The sequence below is a fragment of the Pyricularia pennisetigena genome (genome assembly GCF_004337985.1).
Source record: "Pyricularia pennisetigena strain Br36 chromosome 7 map unlocalized Pyricularia_pennisetigena_Br36_Scf_8, whole genome shotgun sequence".
Taxonomy (NCBI): Eukaryota; Fungi; Ascomycota; class Sordariomycetes; order Magnaporthales; family Pyriculariaceae; genus Pyricularia; species Pyricularia pennisetigena.
The window spans coordinates 322,311-332,716 of record NW_021940920.1 but is presented as its reverse complement, the minus strand read 5'-3'; the positions used below and the strand labels follow the sequence as shown (position 1 = coordinate 332,716).

Below are 10,406 nucleotides of genomic sequence, written 5' to 3'. Positions count from 1 at the left end.
AGGGGTCTATGGTGTCAAGCAGGTCGACGAATGGGGCATGTGAATCCCATCAAAGGCGGGAGGATCTTTATCAAATGGTTGGCTGCACCTCTTGCGCCAAAGTTGCAATGTGTTGTTTGTTATGCATATTGCTCGGGGGTGGTACCATCTGTTAGGAGATGCAATTAATACCGCGTTGTCCGACATGGCTTTGGGAAAGAATAAGAACTCTGGTTACCTGTGTACATGACGATGTTGTGTGCTGGATATCGATAACAGTCACAAGGGATATCGAGCCCGAGATATCTCGCACACTGAATAATCCTCGTGGCAAATCGGCATATCATCGCACCGCGCTCATATAGTTTGCAAGGCTTCCCATTGGCCTTGGCGCGTATGCTCATTTCAAGGTGAAAAGCAGCTGGCAAATGACTTGATGGTGTCGCATAATGCCCTTCTTTGCGGAGTGCTGTGATATCAACTCCGCAATTTACCCGTTAAGCTTGCCGGGCCCCATGTCCGTGAACCATCGATCGAACAGAAATTAATTAAGAACCCTGGACTTTTGTATGTTGTTATCCCTGAAAGCCTTGCAGCCCGTTGAAAAATTGACTTTTTCTTCATTTTCTTTTTCTTTTCTCTCTGCACTCCCGATGGCGGCCCCTGCTTCTTCTTCTTTTTGTCTTGGAACATCGCAAAAAGGTCCAGTGGCTTATTGTACACAAGCAGGCGAGTTAACGGTCTCGAGCCTGTCAAGCTGAACTAGTCAAGTAGGTACCCGTGGCGCCCCCCCGCTTTCGCTTGATCTGTCTGTCCCCACACATGGTTTGTTATCTATTACAAAGGTGCTGAATATCTGGGTGGGATTGGGAATTGGGGGCTGTCCCGAATCAGAATGGGCTGTTTGTGATTTCCCATTGGAAGAATGCGCCGTGATGGCAATTATTCAATTCATGGATAACTTCTCCTCGACGAACCGCGATGCAAAAACTTGATTCGTCCCCGTCGCCAGGTGGGGGGTGTCATTGTATCCGTAATCACTGCATTCAGCGCACAATGGTACGAGGTAATAGTGGTGGGGAAGAAACGAGCGGTTACACGCGAGTCTTTATTGGTCCCCGGGGTGGCTAGGAGGAGCCACTTTTTCGGAGCAATTGTCAGAGGGGTGCAGCGGGAGAAACAATATTGAATTTTGAATTTTGGCTGGTAGCGATTTGTGCCGTGACGAATTAGCTTTTCATGCTTTCTGCATTGTTTTTTTTTTTTCTCTTCTTTTCTTCAATACCCATGGACTGTTTTCCTCGTCACGATAACAAGGACATATTGTTCTGTTATATGCAAGTCGAAGCAGCTCGTCACAACTCAAGCCAAGGAAGGTTGACCCGCCTTTGACAACAGCGGAAAGGGACTCGTATACTCGGAGCTATACGCAGATAAAGATAGTGCACTTGCTATATCGTTCGCAATTAATACCCACTAGACTCAAGTCGGAGGATCAAAACAAAATGGCTGATAAGCAGGCAATGCAATTAATTAGTAGGATTCGTCTTCCTTTTTCCTTTTCCTTGTGGATCTTTTGGCCCGAAGTGGTTGCCTGTCAGCTTACTATTTCTCCGGAGTGTAACTACAGACTGAGTATTCCTGGCGTCTGTTTTGTCGATACTGATCCACGACGGCTGCGACCGCCGAGCCTCACTTGCATGCTGTCAAACAGGTCAAAGCCATGCTTCGCGGGGAGGGGGGGTTTCCTAACCCCATCTGGGAGTATTGGATCACGGTGTGAGATCCTGTTCAAGAAAGTTCTATCTGTATTCCTGTTCGACCGCATCGTCTGTCTATTTTAGTCTTTTGAGACTACATCAGAGTTGCAGTATCCAAACATGGCCTAGCTGGTAATCTATCCCATGTCGGGCCTGCATAAGTGGACACTCATAACAAAAAACCACTTGACCATTCAAAAACACATTCTCACTCATTTGTTCAGCCTCGGAGCCCTCTCAGGGTCCCGCCAGAACAAACACGCCGCACGCCTGGCGTCATCCTTCTCGATCTCCGGTCCACTGGGGTTCATGACCAGCTGATCCGGCGCCGCGCTCTCGATGCCATAACCCTCGGGCTCGTAGTTTGGCCACTCGGGCGACCCGGCGAGGCGGTAGGTGTTTGGGTTGCCGGTCAGTGCAAAGCTCGCAATGTACGCATGCTGCGCCTTGCCCAGCTCCGGGAACTCCACCGTGGGCTCGGCCCAGGTGTAGGCCGGGTCCGTGGCGTGCTGGATACCCCTCCAGGCGGGGAGGTTGTCGCCCGCGTTCCAGCGCATCTTCCAGACCGGGAGGCCCGCCACGGCGCTGCGGTACGAGGTTTCCTGCGACGGGCAGATGTACGCGTAGTCGCTCCACGCGTCCGAGAGGCGGCTGAACTGTGTGCTGTTCATGCTGTTTTGGTACGGCGAGTTTGGATCCGTCACTGGGTCCGGGTACAAGTCGGAGATCATGTTCATGTCATCCTCGGTCAAGGCCGGCGCGATATTGTGCATAAAATCCAGGAAATCCTTTTCGGTTTCCAGGTTGCCTGGAATGTACCGCCTGCCCTCGTCCGTCGTGGACGAGGAGATGACCGGCACGTGGTAAAAGGTGCCGTCGATCCCGGACTGAGAGCCTGGCTTGGCAAAAAGGGGACCCCCCTGAACTGGCTGCCAGGGCCACGTGATGGACTTGTCGTACTTGTTGAAGATGCCCACCGAGGCGTCGCGAATGGCGTCCCAAGGTACTGCACGCAGGCAGGCGATTGTGGCCTCATCATCGTTTCCGGTGCTGTTGCAGCCAGTCCGCTCGAGGAACTCGCTGAACTGCTTCTGATACAAAGGATAGTCGACACCTGGGAAGGCGCGGGCCGTCGAAGAACCGGACATGTAGTACACGCGAGCGAACAGGGGTTTGCCTGCTGAATCGCTGTGGTTGCCGACGTGTTGGATTCCTGTGTGGTTTTTTTTTTTTTTTTTGGGTTTTTTTTTTTTTTGCGGCCTTGTTAGTCTCTCGGACCCATGCGTTGTTCCCCAGGAGGCATGCCACTTACCGACACCATGGGCACCGGCACTCAGTCCTCCAATTGTAACCGTGTTGGGGTCCCCTCCGAAGCTGGAGATGTGCTTCTGCACAAACTCGAGGAGTAGCCTCGAATCTCTGACTCCCAGGTTGAGGCCATCATGCCTTTCAAAAAGGTCGCTAGTCGGGAACCCCAAGGCTCCGATGCGGTGATGGAAAGAAACAAAAACCATGGGCCTGGGCGAGTTGGCAACGAAGCTCCCGCCGTCGAAAAGCTTTTGGTTGCCGCGATTGAACGCTCCTCCCATGAACCAGACCATTACGGGGAGCTTCTCGTCCAAAGGAACACCCGGAGTCCGCCAGACGTTAAACTGCAGGCAGTCTTCAGCTTGGTCCTCGCTGGGCAGGACCGCAGTGACGGCCTGTGGGCAAGCCTTCTTGAATTCGGTGGCGGGCTTGATCCCGTCAAAAGGAGCCGGCCAGTCGACGGCGCGGAAGCGCTTGTCACCGACGGGCTGCGTCGCGTAGTCCATGCCGAGCCAGGCGTCAACCGGCGACGGGAGTGGCTTGCCCGTGAAGGTTTCCGTCACGACGAGGCCCGAAAATGTACCATAGTCGGCCAGCGTAACCGGCTTGTAGGGAGTATCAATGGGGCCCGCGAGGGCGCCGGTGAGCTGGCAGCTCACGACGGCAAGGGAGAAGAGGGTGGTCTTCATGATGGGATCTGCTTGCGTGGCCTGGCGATAGCATCAATGGGCGTGGGGACTGAAAGAGCGAACCCGGTGTAGCAGGGAAACGCGTGCTTCGAGACTCTTTTTAAACTACTGGCCCTGTCCTTGCCCGGCTCGCTTGTCTGCCTGTAAAGGCTGAAGCTGAATTGTATGCCCCATAGTCCCCCGCACAATCGTCATATTGCTGGATGGGGGTCATGGCCCTTGTTCGGACCGTCGGGTCCCCTGCCGAAATCGGCAGACGGGAAGGGACGGTGAGCAGTGTTCCTGACGAGCCCGTGGTCCTCATACCATATCTCCAATCTGTAACCATGCACTGCATCTCAACATCTCAAGGGTTGTCGTGATATCATCGCATTGCAAACCGGGAGCTGGTGGAACTCTTGATAGGAGACAGTGTCCTTGATTAAGGCTTTACGATAGCAATACGCTCCTCATAGTCGATAAAGCATCTGTTTATAATTAATACTCAAGCCCCGTAAAGCTCTTATCTGATTTGCGGCATTGCTATACGGTATTATTGACCAGCCTTGGCACTTATATACCCCATATATCAGCGTGCGGGGTTTAGAGAACCCATCTCCACCCAGGCTATCTAACAAAGCTACCTCCCAATGTCTCCCCATTGTCGCTCGAGTCATGTTCCTTGAACAGCCTTCAAGGGTCCTTTTTAATTGCATCATTATTGGAGAAGCTTTGCTATCAGCGAACCTCGGAGGATAACCATGACCTTTCCCCAACTTTCGTCTCCGAACTTCTTTTCTTTCAGACGAACCTCGACAGAGAAAAAAAATCCAAGTCTCCAATGCTGCTTTCCCTGCCCATGACCATCTCGGCGGCTACTTTCCCCGTCCCCAGGCTCAGGTTGATCCCCCACGGCCCATGCCCAGCAACAAGAAAGACGCCGCCTTGGCCTCCGCCCCTCGTTGTGACGCCATTACCAAGCATCTCGTCCGGCACCCTCGAGATTATAGGAGTGCCGATATCCGTGACCGGCCGGAAGCACAGACCTTCCCGCGTAAACTCGAGCTCGCCCTTTACTAACTTCTTCGCAGTGTCCTTTAGCCTCGCCACCGACTCGGGCTGCATTTGTTTCTTGGCGTCGGTCGCAACTTTGGGTAGTGGCATGGCCGCGTCGTTAAGACCGGCAATATACACAGTCCCATCACCCCATGAGAACATCTCAGGTGCCATACCGTCCATCCGTGCCGTATATACTGCGTGTGATCGTTGAAGTCCGGTATCTACGGTGTTGGCCGCCCAGTGAGACGTTTTCAAGAGTAGTGAGTACCCCGAAAGGCTGAATATTGGGATGCGCTCTACCGGTGAGTCGGGAAAGATTGCCTTGAAGACTTCGGGTGACCATGCACCGGCTGCGACAACCACCCTCGTGCACGGAATGTCCGTTTCCAACGACGACTTGGTATCGGCTACCCGTACGCTGGCAAGCTCGCCACGGTTGTCTGCATGTACCGACAGCACAGTGGCTGGCTGATGTAGGTGGACGCCAGAGTCAAGACATCGCCCCAGTAGGAAACGGCAAAGTGCCGCAGGATCGCTGTGTCATATGGCAAATGTTTTGCTTAGTCTAGCTCGAGCCGTCTTGTAGCTTCGCAAGAAAAGTTGACAACAATAAGAATAAGAATAAAAATAAAAATAAAATAAAAACACAACAGATGTACTCGGGACGGCGCAACCTACACCTGGGCCACTGTATCCACGCTGAGGCAGTCAATACTGTCACCATTGTACCTCCGCAGCCAAGCCGGCGCTCGCTCCTCAACTTGCGCAGGCTCGTCCGAGTTTGCTGCCTCCTCGGACCGACTGGTCCCCTGTCGAAGCCAGTCGCCAGAGATGGTCTTGGCGGAGTCTGATGTTTCCGGGGCCGGGATATAAGAGAAAGCAGTGCCAGTCCGGTATCCCCATTTCTCAGGACCTCCTTGCTCACGGGCTAGCCTTTGATGCTCCTGGAAACTCAGCTGGGCCAGACGGAGCATCGCGCCACTGAACCAGTCCTTGGCCAGGAAACCCCCGGCAAATCCCGATGCTGATGAGAACAGTACATCGGAATTGTCTACCAGATGGATCGAGCTGGGAGCTTCTGACTGGGATAGGTAGAACGCGGTGGCCACGCCAATGATTCCTGAACCTACTATGACCGTCGCCATGGCATTCAATATAGGCCGAATCTATGTATCGACTGAAATGATCTCTATCAAGATGCAATGCTACATGATCAAAACGAGTTGGTTCAGGCGACGGATGCGAAGATAAATGGGAGAAGTTGCGCACCCCAAGATTATCGAATGATTGTAATGGTGAATCCACCAATGATATCACTCAACATCTCATGAGTAGATAGATGCCTATTTGAATGTGCCCCACCTCGAGAGCTTCAAATGACCAGGGACAAAGTACCTCCGGGGTCCACCATCATTCGTTCATCCATCCCACTTCCATCTACAAAAATTCTCGAGCTGTACCTAACCACCGCTTCCAGACGCGACAGGTACCATTGCTATTAACGAGCACGGCCACAGACACCAGAGACGCCAAATAGAAGCAAGCTGAGATGGCATCAAAAGTTGTTATTGTTACCGGTGCTAGCCGGGGCATTGGATTGGCAGTGGCCCAGTATCTCCTACAGGCCAGCCACAAAGTAGTTCTGGTTGCAAGAACCGAAGACAATATTCTGAAGCTCAAAGACCAATATCCCAATCAGGTTGCATTTTGCAAGGCAGATCTGGGAACAAAAGAGGTACGCCCACGACGGCCAAAAGATGCGTCATTTTGCCTTCACTGACATATCACAGCCTGCAACCTCCCTTATCACTGAAGCTGCAGTCAAGACATTTGGAAAGCTGGATGGACTTGTATTGAACCATGGTACCTTGGAGCCTCTAGGCCGCCTTGAAAACGCAAAACTCGACGAATGGGTGCAGGCATACAACACTAATTTGTTCAGTTGTCTCTCCCTGGTAGGTCTCCCATGTCTGAATTTTCCGGGGTATTATGCGGGAATCTGACCACTCGGTCCTATCGAAAAGATCAAAGACGCCATCCCCCATCTTCGTGAGACCAAGGGCCGCATTGTCTTCACTTCGTCGGGAGCTGCCTTGAAGGGTTACTCTTCATGGGGCGCATACGGATCTTCCAAAGCCGCGCTGCACTCATTATGCCAACATGTCTCAGTTGAGGAGCCAGACATTGTCTCCGTCTCGGTGGGACCTGGTCGCGTTGATACCGATATGCAAAAACTCATCCGCGAGTCCGGAAAGGGTGTCATGGCAGACAAGGACTATGCAGGCTTTCAAACAGCGTTTGAACAGGGCCGTCTCAACAAGCCTGAGTGGCCAGCACAGGTCATGGCCCGACTTGTCTTAGAGGCAAAGCCTGAACTAAGCGGAAAATACGCAACGTGAGTGGTCCAAAGAGCACTAGCTCGCCCAACCACATTCATCTGCTGACACGACAACAGTTGGGATTCCGAGACCTGCGCGCCTTACCGTGATTGAAAACATCAACTGCACTGGGGTATCTGTGGCTGAATAAGATTCATTAGCATCCGTCGTAATGAGCTATGTTTTGGAATGTAAATGTATTCAGGAAATGAGCCTCAGTTGAAAGATGAAAAGCATATTGCGTATCCACATGATAATTCAGGATTAGCATGGAATATTTTTTGCATCATCGGCTCGTTGTGGTGCTGTGTGAATTGACTTTCAATATCCAAGAAAACAAGTCCCTACCATTCATTCATCTGGGGCGTCGGAAGCCCTAGTAAGATCACTTGATCGCCTGATGATACTGGCACGTTAGCCATGGCAATCATGGGATCGGTAGTTCTGTGATTGACCCAAAGCTGTGCCTGTAATCGCTCAGGACTGATGTTGTCGCTCATAATGTTGAGATTCGGAATTGGAATTGTACAATATGAAGAGCATCATAGCGAAAGGGATCCCAAAGATCCTGAAGGTTGAAAGCCATCGACCACAAAAGAACAGCGGAAAAACCTACTATATGGCAAATGTTAGCCCAAGTATTTCCATACTTGATGAGAAACGAAGAAATGATTCAGGACAGGCTTGAGATCAGTGTGTCCGTTTGGAAAGACGTTGTCGATCACCATGTATAGGTAAGACTGGGGCGACAGAAACAATTCATCATGTTGGCCTGGGGTAGAGAGGGGAGCCTGAACGAAGGGAGAGCAAGGAAAGTAACATACCACTTAAGCCCATGACACTGTGATGAGAGGATTCCGTGCCAAATGACTGCCATATGTCTATGGAAGCATCTATAGATAGTGCTAGGTCATCCCGTCTGTTGAGCGTCGTTCTTCACGCTTTGCTGTGGTAAAGAAAGCGCGGCAAATATTTTGAACATGAAGAAATGCAGGAGGAAGAACAGAGCTCGGGAGGGAGAAAAAAAAAAAATACTTGAAGAAAAATGGGTGAGCATCGAAAGGAAAGTGGGGCTCTGGAGCTAGCTATCTATCGATAAGAACAGCGTGTACATGGGTTCGCCCTCGCGCTCCGTGGCTTGGGGATTTTATAAGTGAACCTGCCCCGCGCCCCTTCAATTCGGGCGCGCGCGCTCTCGGGCGGGCAGGTCAATTTGAGCCACGACGGGACTGGCACCGTCAACCTTTGCGACACAATCACACTTCTTTACACATTTTCACTTGGCAGTCAGCTTTTGTCTAATTATTACTGCCCTTTGGTCAAATCATCTTTGGCAACTCAACATCTCGCTCTCCAGCACATCGAACTGGAGGACGCGACGAACCTCAAGCCACCCAGCACATAAGAGCCGAAGCACGTGACCTGACGAAGTTATCACCATGTCTGACAACGAGTTTGGCGGTATGCTTAAAACCCCGTGATGCTTGAGAGATTATTTGGGGCTTTTTTTTTTTTTAGATTTGCAGAAGCTAATCCGCATCTCAGCGAATGACGATTTGTCGCTTCCAAAAGGTGAGCCCTCCAGAACGGCTTTTCCTATGTCGCTGCATGGGCACAAGCTCCCCTGATAAGGGAACAAAGAAGCTGCGAGGAAGCAAAGCACCGCCAGGGCTGCTGGAAGATTAATTTTCAAAGCATGATCCTGGGCTGTCGGTTCCACGTTTGAGAAAGACTACTTACCACTTTCTCAAATTTAGCGACGGTCCAAAAAATTGTTAGCGAGATTCTGCCCCAAAGCGACGGCATTACCTATTCCAAAGAGGCCAGGGATCTTCTGATAGAATGCTGCGTAGAGTTCATCACTCTCATCTCGTCTGAGGCAAATGAGATATCGGATAAGGAGGCCAAGAAGACAATCGCATGTGACCACATTACCAAGGCGCTCGAAGTCCTGGGCTTCTCGGAGTATGTGCCGGCAGTGCTCGAGGCAGCAGCAGAGCACAAGGAAGTCCAAAAGGTTTGTCCGCCTGGTGTCTTGGTGATTTGTGCTGCCACTTGAAGAGTTTTGTTAACCTAAACCGATCGCTTCCAATAGGGACGGGAGAAGAAGGCCAACAAATTCGAGCAAAGTGGACTCAGTCTTGAGGAGCTGGAGCGGATACAACAGGAGGAGTTCGCCAAGGCCGCATCTAGGCATCATTAATCAGGACTTTGATATGTGATTTGTTAATAGGGACGTTTGGAGTTTTAAGGGACGGATTAGGGCGTGCAACGAAATGGGCAACCTGTACTCAATGGCTTTGCATTTGTTTGGCGTTTGGCCTTGATGGGAATGAGTTTTCTCTCTTTAGCCGCTATTAATTTAGCAATTCAAGCACATAACTTCTCCCTGCTATGAATTGGCGCATTCTGCCAGGAGCTGTTTTGAGCTTGTGAGCCAAGGCTAGCATTTCTCAATTTGGAGCTTACACAAACCCACGGTAATGTTGGCTCGCGCGTCTAAGGAGCTCCTTGTTTTTTTTTTTTTTTTTTTTTTTTTTTTTTGCAAGAAAAATTTATCTGCTTTCCTACTCAAATTCCTACAAGACGTTGTTGACTCTCGTCAATGTCTTGCGACTCGTAGCTGTTGCAATCCTTTCCCGCGGCAAGCTGTGTTTGTGTGTGATACAAATAGCGCAACAAGACACAACATTTATTTGCGGTTGAGTCGAGTCCCTCGTCAACAGGCATGCACCACGACTTGGCAGCTGGCAAGGATCCAGGCTGACGTCGGTCAACTTCATGCATGCGCGCGTTGACCACCAGCCTCGAGGACCCTTAACCGACAAGGCAGCGGCGTTCCAAGAGCCACACTTTACCCAAGTAACTAATTCTACTTGATCTTTGGCACGCCTTTTCACTTGAGCATCCATTCGTACATTTTCCAACGCCGGCACGGATCCGCGTTGGAAAACCACCCGACTACCCCGCCGGAGGCAGTGCAGGTTACGGCGATCTCAACATACTTGGTCGAACTCAACGCTCCACAATAGTTCAATCATAGCCCTGTTCGCCAGACATCACGTCTCCAGGCTTCCATGCTCCGTCTTGACAGCCGCGACCTGCACCCTCAGAGGGTGCTGGCGATAACTTGGAGAAACGAGCATCTGATGACATGACAGGTCTCGAGACCGCAAGGGCACGAACGAGAACGACCACAGTGACGAATCTAGCGCGAAGAAGGCCACCACACCAAGAAACCAAGCTCTAACAGA

General features: G+C 51.2%; 4 protein-coding genes across 4 annotated transcripts; 2 read left to right on the top strand and 2 right to left on the bottom strand.

The window, feature by feature from the left end:
• Positions 1-1,951: 1,951 nt before the first annotated feature.
• On the bottom strand, positions 1,952-3,736 carry PpBr36_09228 (uncharacterized protein; the record flags this gene model as incomplete). Its single annotated transcript, XM_029896350.1, has 2 exons — positions 1,952-2,952; positions 3,052-3,736. The coding sequence occupies 2 exons, from the start codon at positions 3,734-3,736 to the stop codon at positions 1,952-1,954; spliced, it is 1,686 nt and encodes a 561-aa protein (XP_029744475.1).
• Positions 3,737-4,516: 780 nt separating this feature from the next.
• Positions 4,517-5,919, bottom strand: PpBr36_09227 (uncharacterized protein; the record flags this gene model as incomplete). Its single annotated transcript, XM_029896349.1, has 2 exons — positions 4,517-5,309; positions 5,453-5,919. The coding sequence occupies 2 exons, from the start codon at positions 5,917-5,919 to the stop codon at positions 4,517-4,519; spliced, it is 1,260 nt and encodes a 419-aa protein (XP_029744663.1).
• Positions 5,920-6,323: 404 nt separating this feature from the next.
• Positions 6,324-7,266, top strand: PpBr36_09226 (uncharacterized protein; the record flags this gene model as incomplete). Its single annotated transcript, XM_029896348.1, has 4 exons — positions 6,324-6,509; positions 6,565-6,729; positions 6,799-7,169; positions 7,230-7,266. The coding sequence occupies 4 exons, from the start codon at positions 6,324-6,326 to the stop codon at positions 7,264-7,266; spliced, it is 759 nt and encodes a 252-aa protein (XP_029744521.1).
• Positions 7,267-8,591: 1,325 nt separating this feature from the next.
• On the top strand, positions 8,592-9,355 carry PpBr36_09225 (uncharacterized protein; the record flags this gene model as incomplete). The annotated part of the gene is made up of 4 exons (XM_029896347.1): positions 8,592-8,613; positions 8,698-8,724; positions 8,910-9,169; positions 9,248-9,355. 4 exons carry the CDS (start codon positions 8,592-8,594, stop codon positions 9,353-9,355), a joined length of 417 nt encoding a protein of 138 aa, XP_029744661.1.
• Between the last annotated feature and the right edge of the window lie 1,051 nt (positions 9,356-10,406).